A 23,610-nucleotide genomic window follows, 5' to 3' on the forward strand; every position below is an offset into this window, starting at 1 on the left:
TCTAAAATGGTCCTCTATCAGCCTGCTATTGCTATCCCTGAAGGTCAAAGGTCATTTTAATATTTCAAATGCTCCCTGTGCCTCCTACCTAACTTGCTGATAGAAAAGCTGTATATGCTATCTCAGGGCTACAACACACGTCAGTTTGTGGTAAGTCCTAGCTTGATTTAAGTTCCATCTAATTGTTAGATATAGGGAGAATACACATGCTGTACATCAAGTTTTCTCTGTTTGGCGATGCTTATATCTAATGTCGTATCCAAAACCTGCAGCTTGCCTGTAGCAGCTTAGGGTACTTCTACTGGCATGCTTGCTTCTGTTTTAATTGAAGCTGCAGGCTAAAGAATGTGTCTTATAAATTAACTGAATTAATGATCAATTTTCTTTGGTATCCAGCAGGATATTCTTAATGTTACTTGTTTGTTTTTTAACAAATGCAGTATTGTTGTGTGCCTGAGGTTTGCCTGAGAAAAATAGGGAATGGAATCTTGTTATATCTCGAGGAGTGATGGAGTCTTGTTGTATCACATGAGTGATGGATGGTGTCTTGTTGTATCACAGGAGGGATGGAGTCTTGTTGTATCACAGGAGTGATGGAGTCTTGTTGTATCACTGGAGTGATGGAGTCTTGTTGTATCACATGAGGGATGGATGGTGTCTTGTTGTAACACAGGAGGGATGGAGTCTTTTTGTATCACAGGAGGGATGGAGTCTTGTTATATCACAGGAGTGATGGAGTCTTGTTGTATCACATGAGGGATGGATGGTGTGTTGTTATATCACAAGAGGGATGGTGTGTTGTTATATCACAAGAGGGATGGTGTCTTGTTATATCACATGAGGGATGGTGTCTTGTTATGTCATATGAGGGATGGTGTCTTGTTATGTCACATGAGGGATGGAGTCTTGTTATATCACAGGAGGGATGGTGTCTTGTTATGTCACATGAGGGATGGAGTCTTGTTATATCACAGGAGGGATGGTGTCTTCTTGTATCACAGGAGGGATGGTGTCTTGTTATATCATATGAGGGATGGAGTCTTGTTATATCACATGAGGGATGGTGTCTTGTTGTATCACAAGAGGGATGGTATCTTGTTATTACACAGGAGTGATGGTGTCTTGTTATATCACATGAGGGATGGTGTCTTGTTATATCATAGGAGGGATGGTGTCTTGTTATATCACATGAGGGATGGTGTCTTGTTATATCACAGGAGGGATGGTGTCTTGTTATATCACAGGAGGGATGGTGTCTTGTTATATCACAGGAGGGATGGTGTCTTGTTATATCACAGGAGGGATATTGTCTCTTTATATCACAGGAGGGATGGTGTCTTGTTATATCACAGTAGGGATGGCGTCTTGTTATATCACAGTAGGGACGGAGTCTTGTTATATCACAGGAGGGATGGAGTCTTGTTATATCACAGGAGGGATGGTGTCTTGTTATATCACATGACGGATGGTGTCTTGTTATATCACAGGAGGGATGATGTCTTGTTATATCACAGGAGGGATGGAGTCTTGTTATATCACAGGAGGGATGGTGTCTTGTTATATCACAGGAGGGATGGTGTCTTGTTATATCACAGGAGGGATGGAGTCTTGTTATATCACAGGAGGGATGTTGTCTTGTTATATCACAGGAGGGATGGTGTCTTGTTACATCACAGGAGGGATGGTGTCTTGTTATATCACAGGAGGGATGGAGTCTTGTTATATCACAGGAGGGATGGAGTCTTGTTATATCACAGGAGGGATGGTGTCTTGTTACATCACAGGAGGGATGGTGTCTTGTTATATCACAGGAGGGATGGTGTCTTGTTATATCACAGGTCTGTAACATTACTATGGGGCTATGGAGAATCGTAGTGTCAGTACCGTTACTATTGGGCTATAGAGAATCGTAGTGTCAGTACCGTTACTATGGGGCTATAGAGAATCGTAGTGTCAGTACTGTTACAATGGGGCTATAGAGAATAGTAGTGTTAGTAATGTTACTATGGGGCTATAGAGAATCGTAGTGTCAGTACCGTTACTATGGGGCTATAGAGAATCGTAGTGTCAGTACCGTTACTATGGGGCTATAGAGAATCGTAGTGTCAGTACCGTTACTATGGGGCTATAGAGAATCGTAGTGTCAGTACCGTTACTATGGGGCTATAGAGAATCGTAGTGTCAGTACCGTTACTATGGGGCTATAGAGAATCGTAGTGTCAGTACCGTTACTATGGGGCTATAGAGAATCGTAGTGTCAGTACCGTTACTATGGGGCTATAGAGAATCGTAGTGTCAGTACCGTTACTATGGGGCTATAGAGAATCGTAGTGTCAGTACCGTTACTATGGGGCTATAGAGAATGGTAGTGTCAGTACCGTTACTGAGGTTACCATCAATGAGACAGTTTCTGACTTTGGGAATCAATATTGTTAAGTGAGGCAGACATTAGTTTTCAAAGCTTTTATTGGAAATGTACGTGATGAATTACTTTTTTATGCAAAAAGTGAAGGCCATACCATTTCAACATCCACATGGGAAAGCATAAAATAGATAAATGTTCCATTTTTATAGGTTTGTTTGGTTGATTTAAATGAATGCTTCATAGCATGTCTTTTTAATTCAACGTCATATGTAGAATTATTTATGAAGTTTTCTGCTTCAATAAAATTCTCTTTTCTTTTCATAAAGAATGTTATAAACAGGTATAATCAATGTCGAAGTGAGAAATTTCCATTTACATGTACTGGAGTGTTTTAATGATCTCTGTTCCTGATATTAATATTGACTAAGTTAAAAACTTGTGTATGTCATTATGATGATCAATCATATAGGTAAATTATCTTCTGAGTATTTATCCCTTATGGCTAAATTTGTCCTGAACTTTTAAAATTATAGTTTTATGCAGGTAATTCCTGCCCTGAGTATTCTTATTATACCTGCAAATTATTTCCAATGTACTTGTACGTGTACTTAAGCATTTGTCATAATAATAATACAGGTAAAATTGGTGTATAGATTTATAAAAAAAATATGGAACATCTTGATGAATTTAATTTTCCATTACAGTAGTTAACTGCTCCTTGAATCTATCGGTTGTTCACTTGTTGCAAAAATCATCCCAAATGTTTTTGTAATATACATTGTATATGTCAAAATTGTTAAAACCTGTATAAGCATTTTCAGAAGATGTTTTTATCTGCACAGAAAAGAAAAATTAGATTGAGGAAGAATGCCTCTATCAGCTGATATAAATTTATATTGTTGTTATGTTAAGTGAGTGTCGGGCTGCTTGTATCATAATGTATGATGGAGGGATAGCATAAGATTATGTACAGAAAAACTATCATGCAGCACGATTTATAGACATGAGTATGGGACTGTATCATTGAAATATGCATAAAAGTCGACTTTTCATCTTAACATTTGACAGGAACATCTAGCTTTCTAAATATGAATAACCTCCATTGTACCATGCAGTTGATGAGCATGGAGATTAGACAGGGCCACACATTAGGACAGTCATAATGTATGAGGAGAATGGTGGAGATCTCCCTGTGATACAGTAATCAGGCTGTACTGAAAAGGCCCCCTGACAAATGACATCACCCCTGTAATCTGGGGATACAGGGGAGGGGTGCAGGCTTGGGCTAGGTATGCTGTGCATGTGTGTTATCAGCTGATAAAGAGGAGATTTATTACAAGTTGGCCCTGTAGTCTGGGAGGTGAGAAGATTACACCTGGCTGCCTCTCCCTCTCTATAATAATCCTGTTATAATGTGTGGAGTCTCTCTTGCTGTTAATTAGCAAAAAACTCATTTCTTTTCTTTACATTGCTAGGAACAATTAGAAAAGATTGCAGTATTGTGTATTCAGTAATAGGATTTCTCTTGATTAAAACTTCAATCTGAAAGTCTTTCTGTATAAATGGGTGTGCTAAGTACTTCAACGGCAGGGTTGATCTGCGGGATATTATTTGTATTTTTCTCCCATGATAATGTGGTTAGGCTCCACCAGATTCTAAGATAGACTTCAGTTGATGGAACTTGGATGGTTTTGTACCAGCAGCTAACTCTATTATACTCTGTCTGACTGCCTAATGAGTCTATTGTGTGTATGACAGAGTGTTGAGTTAGGTAATCAAATGGTTAGAGCTAGGAAATCTTATCTTTATATTGAGTTTAGATAGATAAGAATGTTTTAATTACTTTTGTACTATAGACTAAATGTTTGATTTTGTGTTGCTTGCTGTCACCTTCGGTGAGGACAACATTCTAAGTACAAAAGCATTTCATATTCCTATAAGTTATATTCGTTTGAGAATATGTTACCTGAGTTGTCTCCCCCTTATCAGATTGTGAGTAGGACCTTCTATCTATTGTCTGAGTTGTCTCCCCCTTATCAGATTGTGAGAAGGACATTCTATCTATTGTCTGAGTTGTCTCCCCCTTATCAGATTGTGAGAAGGACCTTCGATATATTGTCTGAGTTGTCTCCCCCTTATCAGATTGTGAGAAGGACCTTCTATCTATTGTCTGAGTTGTCTCCCCCTTATCAGATTGTGAGAAGGACCTTCTATATATTGTCTGAGTTGTCTCCCCCTTATCAGATTGTGAGTAGGACCTTCTATCTATTGTCTGAGTTGTCTCCCCCTTATCAGATTGTGAGAAGGACATTCTATCTATTGTCTGAGTTGTCTCCCCCTTATCAGATTGTGAAAAGGACCTTCTATATATTGTCTGAGTTGTCTCCCCCTTATCAGATTGTGAGAAGGACCTTCTATCTATTGTCTGAGTTGTCTCCCCCTTATCAGATTGTGAGAAGGACCTTCTATATATTGTCTGAGTTGTCTCCCCCTTATCAGATTGTGAGAAGGACCTTCTATATATTGTCTGAGTTGTCTCCCCCTTATTAGATTGTGAGAAGGACCTTCTATCTGTTGTCTGAGTTGTCTCCCCCTTATCAGATTGTGAGAAGGACCTTCTATATATTGCCTGAGTTGTCTCCCCCTTATCAGATTGTGAGAAGGACCTTCTATCTATTGTCTGAGTTGTCTCCCCCTTTATCAGTTTGTGAGAAGGACCTATATATTGCCTGAGTTGTCTCCCCTTTATCAGATTGTGAGAAGGACCTTCTATATATTGCCTGAGTTGTCTCCCCCTTATCAGATTGTGAAAAGGACCTTCTATATATTGTCTGAGTTGTCTCCCCCTTATCAGATTGTGAGAAGGACCTTCTATATATTGTCTGAGTTGTCTCCCCTTTATGAGATTATGAGAGGGACCTACTATATATTGCCTGAGTTGTCTCCCCCTTATCAGATTGTGAGAAGGACCTTCTATATATTGTCTGAGTTGTCTCCCCTTCATCAGATTGTGAGAAGGACCTTCTATATATTGCCTGAGTTGTCTCCCCCTTATCAGATTGTGAGAAGGACCTTCTATCTATTGTCTGAGTTGTCTCCCCCTTATCAGATTGTGAGAAGGACCTTCTATATATTGCCTGAGTTGTCTCCCCCTTATCAGATTGTGAGAAGGACCTTCTATATATTGCCTGAGTTGTCTCCCCCTTATCAGATTGTGAGAATGACCTTCTATCTATTGTCTGAGTTGTCTCCCCCTTTATCAGATTGTGAGAAGGACCTTCTATATATTGCCTGAGTGTTCTCCCCCTTATCAGATTGTGAGAAGGACCTTCTATATATTGTCTGAGTTGTCTCCCCTTTATCAGATTGTGAAAAGGACCTTCTATCTATTGTCTGAGTTGTCTCCCCCTTATCAGATTGTGAGAAGGACCTTCTATATATTGCCTGAGTTGTCTCCCCTTATGAGATTGTTAGAAGGAGCTTTTATATTTTTTTCCATATTTGTCTCCCCTTATAAGATTGTTAGAAGGACCTTTTATCTTAATCACAGGTGTCTCCATTTATATCAGATTTTGTTAAGGTCCTTCTATATTTTGCCACAGATTGTGATGACCTTTCTGTACCTGGGTTGTCTTCCCTGAACAGATTGTAGGAAAAACTATCTATTTTCTTGACCGTCTGACGTTCTCCTCATTTAAGAATTATGGGAAAAATCTTCTAGTCATTTTGCCTTTACCGTCTCCCCCTTACTTCACTTAGAAGACTTTCAACCAATTGCCTTGGTGCCTTTCATTTGATAGATTGATGTTATTTTACCATGGGTTGTACAACCTTACCAGATCATGTGAACGACTATCTATATCTCTTCTGGATTGTCTCTACTTTATTACCACTATGTGGGTTATCTCCTCTTAGCTTCTTTGTACTGTTATGGAATATCCACATTTTACAGAACCAATCTGATTTTTTTAAAGATGTTGAATTGAGGATTATACTACTTTAGAAGACATTCAACATCTTCCCTTTCTCTATGATTTTACTGGTATTATTTCAGGTAACATATTTGTGATAAAATATCAATAAAAACAAAATATGTATTGATTTCTTCAAGCTTTCAAGGAAGGTCGTAGATTTTTAGAGATATTCTCAGTAGTGATGGATACTTACTCTGATACTTATACACTTATATTGCCTTTGTCTGAACATTCCTTTTGTTCAATATGGAAGACACTTTTTCATTTGGAAATAAAATGAAAATGAGGTTACGGAGATAACTGGATAATTTGACTCTCTGGGAATTACTTGGCAAGGAAATTCCCCTGGAGATTATCAGTGACATTTTAGAATGGGTGGCGGCGTGGGGGTAAAGACAGCTAGCATTCTCTATATGACATTGCTCATAATAACGTAATGTGATTATTTCATCATTTTACGTTGAGTAACCATGTCGTAAATGATGACGTCATTAATTTTGACGCACATTCCAAGGAGCATTGCAGTTGGCCGATGAAAAACTTTAATAAAAACTTGCATTTGCTTGTATGTGAGAAAAATAATCAAACATGGGTCTGTTCCTTAAGATATATCAACCCTCATGTAAGAATTTGACTGGTCAGCACCTTGCCTGGTGCTGACTGGCCAAACACTTACACTCGAGTTGAGATATCTCTGTCCACGGAACAGACCTATGTTAGAATCTTTAAACTCTTATCTGATGAGTAGGTTTGGTTGAGTGATACTTTTTGCTACTACATCCTTGTACACTTATAACCTCATAAAGCTTCCTAAATCCCAGTCTTATAACCTCATAAAGCTTCCTAAATCCCAGTCTTATAACCTCATATAGCTTCCTAGATCCCAGTCTTATAACCTCATATAGCTTCCTAAATCCCAGTCTTATAACCCCATATAGCTTCCTAAATCCCATACTTATAACCCCATATAGCTTCCTAAATCCCAGTCTTATAACCTCATATAGCTTCCTAAATCCCAGTCTTATAACCTCATATAGCTTCCTAAATCCCAGTCTTATAACCCCATATAGCTTCCTAAATCCCATACTTATAACCCCATATAGCTTCCTAAATCCCAGTCTTATAACCTCATAAAGCTTCCTAAATCCCAGTCTTATAACCTCATAAAGCTTCCTAAATCCCAGTCTTATAACCTCATATAGCTTCCTAAATCCCAGTCTTATAACCTCATAAAGCTTCCTAAATCCCATACTTATAACCCCATATAGCTTCCTAAATCCCAGTCTTATAACCCCATATAGCTTCCTAAATCCCAGTCTTATAACCTCATATAGCTTCCTAAATCCCAGTCTTATAACCCCATATAGCTTCCTAAATCCCATACTTATAACCTCATATAGCTTCCTAAATCCCAGTCTTATAACCTCATATAGCTTCCTAAATCCCATACTTATAACCCCATATAGCTTCCTAAATCCCAGTCTTATAACCTCATATAGCTTCCTAAATCCCATACTTATAACCTCATATAGCTTCCTAAATCCCAGTCTTATAACCCCATATAGCTTCCTAAATCCCAGTCTTATAACCTCATATAGCTTCCTAAATCCCAGTCTTATAACCTCATATAGCTTCCTAAATCCCAGTCTTATAACCTCATATAGCTTCCCAAATCCCAGTCTTATAACCTCATATAGCTTCCTAAATCCCAGTTTTATAACCTCATATAGCTTCCTAAATCCCATACTTATAACCTCATATAGCTTCCTAAATCCCAGTCTTATAACCCCATATAGCTTCCTAAATCCCAGTTTTATAACCTCATAAAGCTTCCTAAATCCCAGTCTTATAACCTCATATAGCTTCCTAAATCCCAGTTTTATAACCTCATATAGCTTCCTAAATCCCAGTTTTATAACCTCATATAGCTTCCTAAATCCCAGTCTTATAACCTCATATAGCTTCCTAAATCCCATACTTATAACCTCATATAGCTTCCTAAATCCCATACTTCTTCAGCAATAAGCCCATGCTTGGTTATAAGCCAACACATCTATTAGAGTTTATTGAATAGTGTTAACAAATGCTAATACCCCGGGCTTATTACAGGATACTGTTTATCAGTTATATTATTGCCAGGTTATTCAAACAAATTCAAAACCTATACAGGAGCACGGAAAGAATATGCCTTCTAGCATCATGTTATAAGAAGTGTCTAATTTACTACAGGACATATCTATATTAACACTGACTAGATATACAGTGATATATTTCCTACATGACATATCTAACACTGACTAGATATACAGTGATCTATTTCCTACAGGACAGATCTAACACTGACTAGATATACAGTGATCTATTTCCTACAGGACATATCTAACACTGACTAGATATACAGTGATATATTTCCTACAGGACATATCTAACACTGACTAGATATACAGTGATGTATTTCCTACAGGACATATCTATATTAACACTGACTAGATATACAGTGATGTATTTCCTACAGGACATATCTATATTAACACTGACTAGATATACAGTAATCTATTTCCTACAGGACATATCTAACACTGACTAGATATACAGTGATGTATTTCCTACAGGACATATCTATATTAACACTGACCAGATATACAGTGATCTATTTCCTACAGGACATATCTAACACTGACTAGATATACAGTGATCTATTTCCTACAGGACATATCTATATTAACACTGACCAGATATACAGTAATCTATTTCCTACAGGACATATCTATATTAACACTGACCAGATATACAGTGATCTATTTCCTACAGGACATATCTAACACTGACTAGATATACAGTGATCTATTTCCTACAGGACATATCTATATTAACACTGACCAGATATACAGTGTTCTATTTCCTACAGGACATATCTAGCACTGACTAGATATACAGTGATCTATTTCCTACAGGACATATCTAACACTGACTAGATATACAGTAATCTATTTCCTACATGACATATCTATATTAACACTGACTAGATATACAGTGATCTATTTCCTACAGGACATATCTATATTAACACTGACTAGATATATAGTAATCTATTTCCTGCAGGACATATCTAACACTGACTAGATATACAGTAATCTATTTCCTACATGACATATCTATATTAACACTGACCAGATATACAGTGATCTATTTCCTACAGGACATATCTATATTAACACTGACTAGATATACAGTGATCTATTTACTACAGGACATATCTATATTACACTGACTAGATATACAGTGATCTATTTCCTACAGGACATATCTATATTAACACTGACCAGATATACAGTGATCTATTGCCTACAGGACATATCTAACACTGACTAGATATACAGTGATATATTTCCTACAGGACATATCTATATTAACACTGACTAGATATACAGTGATATATTTCCTACAGGACATATCTATATTAACACTGACTAGATATACAGTGATGTATTTCCTACAGGACATATCTATATTAACACTGACCAGATATACAGTGATCTATTTCCTACAGGACATATCTAACACTGACTAGATATACAGTAATCTATTTCCTACAGGACATATCTAACACTGAGTAGATATACAGTGATATATTTCCTACAGGACATATCTATATTAACACTGACCAGATCTATACAGTGATGTATTTCCTACAGGACATATCTATATTAACACTGACTAGATATACAGTGATCTATTTCCTACAGGACATATCTAACACTGACTAGATATACAGTGATATATTTCCTACAGGACATATCTAACACTGACTAGATATACAGTGATCTATTTCCTACAGGACATATCTATATTAACACTGACCAGATATACAGTAATCTATTTCCTACATGACATATCTATATTAACACTGACCAGATATACAGTGATCTATTTCCTACAGGACATATCTATATTAACACTGACTAGATATACAGTGATCTATTTACTACAGGACATATCTATATTACACTGACTAGATATACAGTGATCTATTTCCTACAGGACATATCTATATTAACACTGACCAGATATACAGTGATCTATTTCCTACAGGACATATCTATATTAACACTGACCAGATATACAGTAATCTATTTCCTACATGACATATCTATATTAACACTGACCAGATATACAGTAATCTATTTCCTACAGGACATATCTAACACTGACTAGATATACAGTGATATATTTCCTACATGACATATCTAACACTGACTAGATATACAGTGATCTATTTCCTACATGACATATCTATATTACACTGACTAGATATACAGTGATATCTTGCCTACATATATATCATTTGCAGTAATCATCATGATACAGACTTTAGTTGGAACTGTATCTGTATAATTTGTTATTTTTATTGTTAGTGATAACGTATCTCAAGTGAAATTACTATAGTAAATATGATACGGTATAATGAGTCCATAAGTGTAAGTAGATAATGAACAATTCTATATCAGATCTGACCTTTAACATCTAGACATGCACATTTGCTGAATAAGGCAGGAAACAGACTGTAAACTGATGTCTATAAACTAATGAACACCTCGACCAAAAGATAAACTGTCTTGCTATATCTGGCTGTGTCAGGAAGTGTTTGGTAAAATACAATTTCTAATTAAAATTTTAAGTCCCCAGTTGACATTTCTGTTATTGTCATGTTCTAGCTGTGTGATGGTTGCTACTATGTTACACCTCAAAACTGTAGAGAAAATCTTATGCTTTGAATGATTAATCTGCCAGTCATTAAAAACACTGTGATGAACCAGATGAGGTGCTGCTGTCTTTAACGAAGGTCTACTTTTCCGCATAAGTGGACACAATGATTTAAACTTGTTTTTGATTTTCCAACACAAATTGAAAGACTGTGTGGATCGGTATTAAGACATTGGAGAGGCTAACAGCACTATTGAGTAACAGGGCCGCACTCATTCATCCTGGTTAGCAGGGAAATAGATGCTGATGCACTTTGATGCTTTTTATTTGTTTTGGATAGCAGTACACAGGAAGCCTCTTAGGGATATCGCGGATTGATATGAATTTATTCAGAAGACGTGTATTTGTTGCTTTGTCAGAATGGTTTACACCAAAGATTTGACTTTCGTTCAAAGACGATTTCAAGTTGCAGTATTTTACAGAGCAAGACGGTATTGTGTTAGTGGTATCAGTGTGAAAGAGAGCTGTTATGGCTGACGAGTCTCGTATGTCCACGAGATCTTCCCTACCAAATACTGGGTAATAGCCAATGGTCTGTTAACCATTGGTTCTGTCAGCACTCAATCAGCCAAATACCGTGGGCTTCTGTGACAATGAAAAGATCATATTTATTCACATGTCGGCCATTGTATTATGATGGCTCTGCTCCCCCTTTTGTGGTGCCAGGATTCTTTCCCTTTGTGTATCCCCATAACGCAGACTATTTCCATAATTTATCAATTTACACACAGGCTTCAAGATAATTAATAAATGTGTAAGGCACAGGAACAGTTTTTGTTTGTTCACAAATTTTAAACTGCACACACTGAATGTTCAGAGGTGAATACATCACTGACACTTAGGGTGGTTCATTGTGTGTGTGTGTGTGTGTGTGTGTGTGTGTGGGGAGGGGGAGGGGGGGACTGGAATCAGTTCATCCGTCCATCCATCCGTCCGTCGGTTGCAAAGTTTGTTCAGTTATGCCTTTCCTCAGTTCTCAATGGATCTTTTTCAGAATTTTGTGGGACTGACCAATACAATGTGGGGATATGCCCTTGGAAGGATTTTTGCATTTTTATCCCTTTTTCAGAGAGTTATGCCCCTTTTATATATAAAATGGAACACTGTTCTTTGACAAACATTGTCCGGCTATGCATTCGCTCAGTTTTCAATGGATCGTTTCCAAATTTTTTAAGAATAATCAATACAATGTGGAAATGTGCCCCCTGAAAGAATTTTGCATTTCTACCCCCACTCCCCTCTGTTTTTTTTAAAGAGATTTATACTCCTTCTTATATAAATACAATATTTCTTCCAGACACAGACCCATTGTCTTCAAATAATCATGGCTACTGACAAAATGCTGAATTGTTCAGGTCCTTTGTAATGTCATAAACTTTTTAAAACACATTTTTAATCATTTGTCTTCATTACTTCCACTCAGCATATATATCGACCAACTACAGCTCAATGCAAATCAGTAAAATTTAAATACATTTCAACCTTCAAATGATCTTACCACTATCTCAAACCTCTAATTTCCCAAATAAAGACACGTCATTATGATATCTACTTTACAGAGGTCTTCCCCCACAATGTATACATTGTATTATGCCATTTAACCGTTGTATGTGAAACTTGAATGCTGCTTTTCCTGTTTAACTGTCTTTGTAAATTGGTGACAGTTCTAGTAGTAAACTGGTGACATTTCTAGTTGCAAAATGGAGACAGTTGTAGTTGGTGATGAATCATATGCAAGGAAGAAGATATTTCTTAACACTTAATTTGCTATTGAGGAATGACAATCATTGAAAACAGACAGTTAATTTGAAACTGAAGGATTATTGTTTGCTTTTATATCACATCAGAGTCAAACAGTTTTTAAACTTTGTGAGGATTTTCACTTTTTAAAAATCATCAATCTTAAATACGTATAAAGGTAACTGACATTTCAATAAGTTTATTCTAGAAGATAATTATAAATCGTGTAGAGCATATGTAAATGATGTGTTTACGGAGGATGATTTACTGACTGTGGACCTTAATACAAAAATAAGAATAGGGCTAGGATTTAAACTGTCGCATTAACATGTTAGGCAGGAATATACTGTACATGCATGGTAGATAATCTTTCTGTTTTTACGTTTCAGACTAGATGAAGACTGTGACTATGGATGCCATGCTGCTAGTACGGACATTTGTGTGTGCCTTGTGGTTGGTTCAGATGGCCAACGCCATGCACATTGTGCATACGTTTCGAGATCTACACAAAGACACCACTTTACAAAACTTAAAAGTCAATAAAAATTCTGGGGATGTTTTTGTTGGCGCTACAAATGCATTATATCGTTTTACTTCCGATCTTAGTTCATTTCAAAAGGTTGCCATGGGACCAAGGGTAGACAACCCACACTGTCCTCCCCCGCATTTACCTTGTAACGATACAAAGAAGTCCACCAACAGTTTCTCTGAAGGAATCGCCATTGATTACGAGGATAATACTCTGATTTCTTGCATTAGTTTGTTTCATGGAATATGTCAAGTTCGCCAACTGCAAAATATTTCTTTGATTGTGAAGGAATTGTTTAAGCCATCCGTCCCAAATAACCCAGTGAAGTCTAGTCTTGTTTTCATTGCTCCGGGTGTTGAGAACAAGAATGCCTTGTACATTGGGGCAGCGTACAGCAACCTTGGGCAACAGGCAATATCGTGCCCTAGTTCCTCACATTAGTAGCAGAAATCTGAAGACACTTGAATTTTCCTATGAGGATTCATTGGGTGGAACCAGGATCAGTATCATACCGGAGGCCAGATTGGATATTCCTGTTGAGTTCCTGTACGGATTTCCTTACGGAGGCTTTATTTACTTCATCACGCGTCAATATAAGTCAGCCATAGAGTATATGTTTGTTACCAAAGTAATTCGAATTTGTCAGCATGATAAATTTTTCAGTTCCTACACAGAAATTGAGCTTACTTGTCAACCTGAATATAACTTTGCTAGAGGTGCTTACTTTGATGAATCGACAGAGAAACTTTACGTTGTGTTTGAGAATAATGAGTTTGACATGGATGGACCATCAGCAGTATGTGGATACAACATGGCAGAAACTGACCGCCTCTTTAACCTTACAGTAGAGGAGTGCTTCAATGGCGATGGAAATCTTGGACCATCCCACATCCGAGAACCTATTCCTTGCCCTCCTAAGGTATGTATATTTCTCTACTATTGCATGTAATAGACAGTTATTTGTCCTCTATCGGTGAAACCTGGGGGACTATATGTTTTCTCACCGTCTGTCTTTGTCAGCGTTCTAGTGGCTTCATTCCTTGGGAGATTTCAATCAACTTCACACAATGATAAAGACCATAATATTTCAGAAAAAATTGAGTTTCAGGGTATTTAGGTTAATGTCAAGGTCACTGTTACTATTTTTAGTGAGTCTAGTAAAGTAAACAATACCCAGCAGGCTTGTAATTACTACTACTGGACTACTGTGTTGAGATACTGTTCTGGGGTAAAACACAATATACAATATTACTGTACCTAAAGTGGAAGGTCAAATATAAGTGTTACTGTACCTGGAGGTGAAGGTCAGAGGTTACAGTGTTACTGTACTTAGAGTTATAGGTCAGAGATAACAGTGTTCTGTACCTGGAGGTGAAGGTCAGAGGTTACAGTGTTGCTATATCTGGAGGTGAAGGTCAGAGATAACAGCATTCTGTACCTGGAGGTGAAGGTCAGAGGTTATTGTACCTGGAGGTGAAGGGCATAGGTTACAGTGTTACTGTACTTAGAGTTGTAGGTCAGAGATAACAGCGTTCTGTACCTGGAGGTGAAGGTCAGAGGTTACTGTACCTGGAGGTGAAGGTCAGAGGTTACTGTACCTGGAGGTGAAGGCTACTATGAATGGGGAAGAGAAAGGTGTGTGTTATCAAAAGGACAAATTGAGGTTACAGACAATTTGATTGTGTGTTATGTCTACACTCTAATCAGGGTTATGGTGGGAGGCTGCATGCTCCCAGTCAGAAACCTTTCCTATACCATCTGTCTGTCTCTAACCCAACTGTAATAATGTTACACGAATTACAAATGATTAGGTCTTTATCTGTCAGTGGACAAGTGGCTCCCTGTCAGGGAAGGAAGATAAGGAAGACAAGTCAATGTATGGACAGATCCAGGCAATTATAGATATTGACTAGTAGCTAAAAAAAGATAGCGTCAAGCCTTATTTTTTCAGCTGATATGACTGGAATTTCAGCAAAACTTCATCATACAGATTGCATATAATGTCGTCATCCACACTCAGCAGAAACTGTTACGAAAGAAGTTTATTATATTATGAATGCATATAGATCTGTCGTAAATTCTGGAAATTAGTTCTTTTTGAAATAAAGGTTATCTATGTGTGTAGGCGTTCTCACAATAATGTAATTTGGTCAGAAATATTACAACTGTCTGAAACTCTGTTATGATTGTTTGAATGCCAATTATGACACCAGAAATGTAGATATGGAATAACATTCAAAATTGAAATAAGAATTAAAAACATCAAGTTAAAGTGGAAATAGTTTCAGACAACTATACAGATTTGGGGTGGAAATAGAGTGCTACATCAGAATGTTTAGTTGGAACACAATACCGTTGATTTAACATGTTGTATGAGGTCACTCAAGGTTATATTGTCTATGATGTCTGAGTAAACAAGCCACTTTGAGGAAATGGTAGCGGCTGTATATTGTATGAATTTTTCTGAGACTGGAATGTCGGTACAGACCACAAACATGACGGCCTATAACATGGCGTCCTATAACTGGACTGGAGTACAAACCGCAAACATGGCGGCCTATAACATGGCGTCCTATAATTGGACTGGAGTACAAACCGCAAACATGTCTGTCTATAATTGGACTGGGGTACAAACCACAAACATGGCGGCCTATAATTGGACTGGAGTACAAACCACAAACATGTCAGCCTATAATTGGACTGGAGTACAAACCACAAACATGTCAGCCTATAATTGGACTGGAGTACAAACCACAAACATGGCGGCCTATAATTGGACTGGAGTACAAACCACAAACATGTCGGCCTATAATTGGACTGGAGTACAAACCACAAACATGTCGGCCTATAATTGGACTGGAGTACAAACCACAAACATGTCGGCCTATAATTGGACTGGAGTACAAACCACAAACATGGTGGCCTATAATTGGACTGGAGTACAAACCACAAACATGGCGGCCTATAATTGGACTGGAGTACAAACCACAAACATGTCGGCCTATAATTGGACTGGAGTACATTCCACAAACATGTCGGCCTATAATTGGACTGGAGTACAAACCACAAACATGTCGGCCTATAATTGGACTGGAGTACAAACCACAAACATGTCGGCCTATAATTGGACTGGAGTACAAACCACAAACATGTCGGCCTATAATTGGACTGGAGTACAAACCACAAACATGTCGGCCTATAATTGGACTGGAGTACAAACCACAAACATGTCGGCCTATAATTGGACTGGAGTACAAACCACAAACATGTCGGCCTATAATTGGACTGAGTACAAACCAGGGGCACCAATTGCAGTGAGATGCTCTTCCCAATTTTCTGGTCCATTGCTCCTGCTTTTTTATGGCAAACTGAGAGGAAATGGACATGACTTGTGTTTCCTTCATTTTGCACAAGTAAATATACTATCTCTCTAAGCGGTAAATTAAACATATATCCTTATTGACTTGTGGTAGATCCCTAGGTATGTCTTCTGTCAAAAGTCAAGGTCATGAGATTTATAAAGGCTTAACATTGCTTGGTCCGGTGCACTTACAAATTTCAAAAATACTGAGTTTGGCTCCTCATTACTTCTTCTACATCAGAAACATATAATAAATTTGTCTATCATAAATTTTCTTTTGGTATAAAGTATATATTTCACATAAACCCACATGCACATGCGCCTTAAAAAAAATCTAGATCTGGAGATGCCAAGTCTTGCCTCATTTTCAAAACTGTAGCTTGTTCAGAAATGGGTAAGGGGTGATACAAAAGAAAAGAATGTAGATATTCAGGTAATAAGTTATTATGGGCCAGGTGTGAAAGCTGATAGATGCATACTTTGACAATGTTACCAGTTAGTCTTAATAGGGTTTATTAAGGATCATCAGTTCAGGTAGAAAGTGGTAACATGTACAAATTAACAGAGATAAGGGCAACTGATAATCATATTAAGCCTTTCTATTTTTGAACCATTGAGTTATGTAAATAAACATAACATAGATAACAGGATTAGGCTATCCATGGTATAGGTATAGGTGCCATGCAGGGCCAGTAACCCCTGACTAAAGGGAAGGGTCTGCCCCCAATGGTGACCACATGATACAGGAGACTTTCTGAGCTAAAGATAGTTTTAGAGGTTATGTTTGTTTAATATTTAAAACAAAAGATAACTTAATAATTATTTTAATGAAGACTATAATATTCATACCATTAGATGCAGTATAAGTTGTCTAGAACTTGTACACTTTATATAAATCAATAGACAACATTATAAGTTTGGAAGCTGTATAGCTTTTACTGTAATGTCCAGTATATGAAGTCTGTATTTCTAAGGCAGGGATTATTTTGACTTACCAAATGGATGGGTCATTTTCAAGAAAAAGAGCTATCTGTTGTGTAATTTATAGAAATTTAGAGGATTTTTCTTAATCATGTGGGTCATTCAGGAAAATTGTGGGCCAATGGCCCCCTCAAAAATGATCCCTCACAGCTAAGGTGACATGTATATCTAATACTGGTTTGATATAATTTCTATATCAGTAGAAAAAAAGAAGAAGTTCTCTTTTAGATACAACTTTTATATTGCTTGACAAGACCAAGCAACTTTTATATTGCTTGACAGGACCAGTTTGTATTTCTTACACTAGTTTCATTTGTCATAGCAAACCAACTTCACTATTTACAATCAATATATAAGTTGTATCTAAAACAGGACTTCTTATATTTTCTACTGATAAAGGAATTATATAAAACCATTATTAGATATGAATTATTTCTCCTGCTTTTGAAATATTTGATAAAATCATTTGAAGCAAGAATATTATTAGTTCGGCCCCTATTGGTTAAACCAGGAGGACTATAGGTTTCCTCCCAACCTGTCTGTGTGTCCGTGTGTCTATCAGTCCATCCTCTCATTTTCATCACTGCTCTGATCAGCCATGCTCCAATGTATGTTGGTGAAAGTTGGTATCAAGTTTGAGTTTCAGGGTTTTTGGTCAAGGTCAAGGTCAGTTTTACTATTTGTAACGGGGGCAGTATAGTAGGGGATATTTAGCTTTAGTAATACCCAGGATGCTTGTTAAATCCTGAGACACCAGCAAATTCTTCCGCTTTGGCTTTTAATATTGGCCCAGAATTTGGTAATCCCACAACAGAAACAGACTTAAACCATTTGAACATAGCGTACTAAATTTCGGAATTTGTTTCTGTCTCCTTGGACTGTAAGGATTCTCTGTGTCTGCTTCCTTTATGTTGTCTGAGCTTTTTGATATCATGCTCAAAGTACTTGAAGCTAATCCATATGTATTTGCTATTTATATTTTTGTATTTTGATCCCTTTTCAGCTTTGTTAAGTATTTCCAATTTGGTGTTGATGGTGAGAGCCATCCTCTATCTTGGAGTTGATTAATATATTCTGTATTGGTGAATATGAGTTATCTATTCTCTTACATACTAGCATTACACACATGGCTGCTCTTATACAATAGTGTGTAGCTGGGAATAGTAACAGGTAAGTGTTTTAATCAGAAAAGTATGTGTCTCAATGTTATTTCAAGCAAAGCCTGAGCGATTATGTACCTGTCTGACCCTTCATTATACATAGGTAAAATTGACTAGATTAGGTACCTAGGGATGTATATACATGTATAGGAATATCTTGATATCTCGTTTTAGAGGTAAAATTGACTAGATTAGGTACCTAGGGATGTATATATATAGGATATCTTGATATCTCGTTTTAGAGGTAAAATTGACTAGATTAGATACCTAGGGATGTATATATATAGGATATCTTGATATCTCGTTTTAGAGGTAAAATTGACTAGATTAGGTACCTAGGGATGTATATATATAGAATATCTTGATATCTCGTTTTAGAGGTAAAATTGACTAGATTAGGTACCTAGGGATGTATATATAACAGGATATCTTGATATCTCGTTTTAGAGGACCTTTTTGTTTCAAGGCTTAATTACAAAGTCAAAGGAGAGATGTTGCCGGAGATTTATTTTTACCGCTACAGCTGTATACAGACAAATCATCTGTCCTGAACAATTATGATTTTTTAAATAACCTTGGATGAATTGAGGCAGTCGGTTAATGACGGTACAATACCATGACATCCTTAATCAATGTTCATTTCACGGATAATATCTACCGGAATTTTATCATAACACAGATCAAAATTTCGCAACTAAGTCAAAAGCATACGAAATGGTGAAAATATCATCCCTGTGAAAATAACCGTTCAGCGGTTAGTTGCGAAATTTTGATCAGTATAATTTACTGAAAATGCGGGTAACATTTTGTATATTATGTAGTTTGCCTCATTAAATAGACAAAAATGAAAGAAGCCACATGTACTAAAGTTTGTTACTTGTTAAAAATGATGGAAGAGCTAGATGGAAACAACTTGAGTTAATTAGTAAAAACATGACAGAAACTTCAGTGAATTAAGAAGCAGAGGTTCTGAAATGTGTTAATGAGGGCATTGATTGGGATGGTGAATGGAGGTTATTAACTGAGGCTATCAGAGCTAATTAGCAAATTTTGTACTCGATGTGGAATAATGTCATAGGGGGAATTGAAATTACATCATCTGGGATATTAAAATTACATTGATGACAGAAAATGTTTGGTAAAAATCTCCTTTAAGTTCTTGTAACGGGTAATAAAATTCAACCCTGAGATTCCAAACTGTGCCACAAAGTGCACATGCCCATGTACCAGTCAATAATAATTCCTGTCCTAAGTGTCCGAAAAAAAAAAAACTGTCCATGGCCAGGTATTTTACAGTTACAGAAAAGTGTTTAACAGGCAGACAGCATGAATTGCTTTTAAGTCATACGCATAAAACTCTCTGAAATCAAAATACTTATTCAATTCATAATTGTACAGATTTCTAAGGTAGTAGCAATTGGTATGCATTTGCTTTAATAAAGTATCATAATTCTGTGCCTTGAAACTATTGTTTTAGTTGACAATGACATTCATTTTTCTGCATTTCTACACCATAAAACAGAACAAAGAGATGCAGAAAGTAAAGGGGGATAACTACCTGAGTGTCTATATGTGTACCGATATGAAGGGTTAGATAGATGGTTGATTTTTGTTGAGCAAGTTCTGAAAGTAGCAAGGGAGGAATAACTGTGTGAACATTTCAAGCTAAAAAACTATGTCCTCATTCTTAGTTTTTAAATTTTTAATGATAAAAAGAAAATTCTTCTCATTATTTCTTTACATTAATTTATTATTTAATTCATATCTTCTAACATTTGGTGGAACTATCAACAAATATTATTTTATTGTTCTGTAGTAAGACTGTTCTCAAATCTGAGTTGATGTCTTGGCCCCTAGCTGTAGTGATGGAGTAATCATTAGTCGGTATATACCACATCATACAGGAAACACTGGTAGAATGTACTGGGGTTTTAATGAAGCTTTCTCCTCTAGGAGGTTATCTACATCAGATCACTGCTTTACACAATAAATCTATCTTAAACAATTTGAAAGTTGTTTTTGGCATATTGATGCTATGTGATTTCCTATCCAATCAGATAGTGTTATTTATCAGCAGTTACCAATTGGCAGACTTGGGTGACTGTCGAGTGTTATTGTAACAAACCTATGGGTGTAACATGCACCACAAGCTGTTTACTTCCTGTACATATATCGGGGTCATAAATATTTTATGTCCGTGGGGGAACATATTCAGGAAGATCAGGAACAGGTGTAAGGAAAAAAGATGAAATGTTTATCTAATGGTGGATAGATGTCCTTCTTTTGAAAGTAAAATCAGTGAGAAATATAAATAAAAAACATTAAATATTGTTGTATTATACATACATAGCAATTCAATAAGATGGTGGTTTTTATTAGCTCATTGATGTCCTGCAGATTGCATATCTATCAAAAATACAGTTAAACCTCAGTATGTTGAAGTTGGTTGAGACATGAAACACTCCAAGATATCCTGAGCGTTCAAGATTTTACTGTTGAGACTGAATTTGAATTACTTTGAGTTAAGCAGGTCTTCAGAGTTTGACATAATGAAGTTTGACTGTAAGTCTTTTTCTTGTCAGTGCTCATCTAGACTTCTAACTAAGATGGCAGGAATATGTCTAAAATCATTCTTCATGGAAAAATATTGGAACTCCATGTTTCTTTGTATAAATAAAGAATCTGCTTTTCTCTGGACCACAGTGTTTACAGACAATTAATAGATTTTGAATTAAATATAGGTTTTCTAATCAAATAGTAAATTGTGTGGCAGGTGTTAGGCATTATCTCAATGATGGCTACATATAATGATGGGCTTGTGTTAAGTGCATTTTTTAATTTTTATTTGCAGTTATCTTTGGGATTTAATTTTAAATTGGTGTTGATGAAGAGGTCTGAACTTTGATGCTGGAGAATATAACTGTACCATATGTATAGCCCCTTTCTTATCCCCTGTGAAATGCATTTGAATGGGTATTAAATTGGGCTCTGTCTGACCCTGTGTGCAACCGTGCATGTTTGCTCCGGTCTGTCCGACTCCCAACTCAAAACCGTTTTAAGATAACTATTCCTGGTACATGCATTGCTCTATTGGTGCCTTTTGGTATGGAGTGCTTTTTATTTTTCATTATTTTCCTGTTACCATGGAAACTAATGGTTAAGCCTTATAAATATTACCATTTCTGAAGCATAACTCCAAAACCGTTAAAGATTACTTCACAAAACTTAGTGCATACATTTCTGTTGTGGTCTAGTGGTGCCTTTTGGTATGGAACGGTTCGCATTCATCATCATTTTCCTATAACCATAGAAACAAATGGTTAAAAATCAAATATCTCTTTATGCAAAAAGCCAAATGTATACATTTATGTGTAATTTTCCATTTCTTTAGCTGAGCACTGGGGATATTGACGACAACGTGTTCTTGTTCATTTTTGCAGAATCACCAATATTAAAATAGTAAGCTGTTAGTGGTTCACAAATAATCCTTCCCCAAATTTTTGATTATATAAACTTTTACAATAGTGGGCTTATTTGAGGATAACTTCAACATTGCTTTAATTTTGTCAATTTGTAATAGCAAAACATAGCAATGTATAGAATGAAAATAGAGTATGATTTAACTGATTAAGATTTGTTAAGTAAATAATTATATCTTAATTTGTTATCAGAAACACCCAATACTTCAATATTTCTTACCATGGTTTTACAGTTTGATTTTGACTCTGGCCCATAATTATTGTTACAGCAGCCTTATGGCAGTGTCTGGCCCTCATTGTCTGTTAGGACCAGAACGTTGTGTCTGTATGAAATATTGATATATCTTCAGGGTATTCAGGGACATGTGATTCCCCTGTCAGCTAGGGTCCTGCTTGGTCAGTCCGTCTGGTCAGTCTGTCTGGTCACTACACCACCAATGTAATAACTCGCCTAATTGATTTCCTTTGTAGTATGTCTATATTTTCACTCCTCTTCCTATCAAAGTTCAGACTATGGTACCTCCTCCAATATATATAAAGCCTGTTCTTTAGATGACTCTCGACAATGAACATCACACTACATCACTTTCTTACATCAGAACTGAGGGTGATAGGTTTTTACCCTCTTCCCTCTTTGTTATATGATTAAGTTATATGGTGGACTACATACTTTAAGAGATTCACAGAATTTCCCTCTCCAACAACAGCGGATGATCAAATCTAGCTGCATGTTTGTTTGATATTTCTGAGTGACAATAACAGATTCTTGTTGCTATTGAAGGACTGCAGTAAAGTAATAAGAATGAATTGAATGAAAAAAATATTGTAATACATGTATTGGTGTAAGAATATCAAGGTCATACAATGGGTTGGGGGTTTGGGATCAATATTCAACTTTTATTACCACCCCTATCCGAATCATTGGATGTGATAATTCCAGTTGTTTGAAATCATTTTTTACTTTTTCATTCCAATATTTGAATTCCCTATTGACTTCTTTTTCTAATATTTTAACTCCCCATAAACCATGCATTTAAACTTTTCCTATCTGTCTTCTTGTTTTAAAAACAGTGTTATTTTCATTCTTTTTTGTCCTTTCAATACATTTTGTATCAATTATTGAATCAAGATTGAATTAAATGTGTCCATCTGTCCAGTAAAAAATGAAATACAAACTATAGGGTAAGCTAACCAGGTGTAGGTACTTAAAAACTACAGATAACCCAACCTTCAGCTGCAGCAGCTGTCGACAAGCTT

The 23,610-nt window shown here is 36.5% G+C and overlaps 1 protein-coding gene across 1 annotated transcript in view; it reads left to right on the forward strand.

Annotated features, from left to right (window-relative positions):
• The window catches only part of LOC117331090 (plexin-B-like), a 68,553-nt gene that overhangs the window by 23,930 nt on the left and 21,013 nt on the right, over window positions 1-23,610 (forward strand). Inside the window, exon 2 of the mRNA XM_033889686.1 lies at window positions 13,233-14,291. Within this exon, the coding sequence (XP_033745577.1) occupies window positions 13,740-14,291 (552 nt within the window). The 5' untranslated portion in view covers window positions 13,233-13,739. The remainder of the gene's footprint in view (window positions 1-13,232; window positions 14,292-23,610) is intronic.

This window comes from Pecten maximus, chromosome 7 (genome assembly GCF_902652985.1).
Source record: "Pecten maximus chromosome 7, xPecMax1.1, whole genome shotgun sequence".
Lineage (NCBI taxonomy): Eukaryota > Metazoa > Mollusca > Bivalvia > Pectinida > Pectinidae > Pecten > Pecten maximus.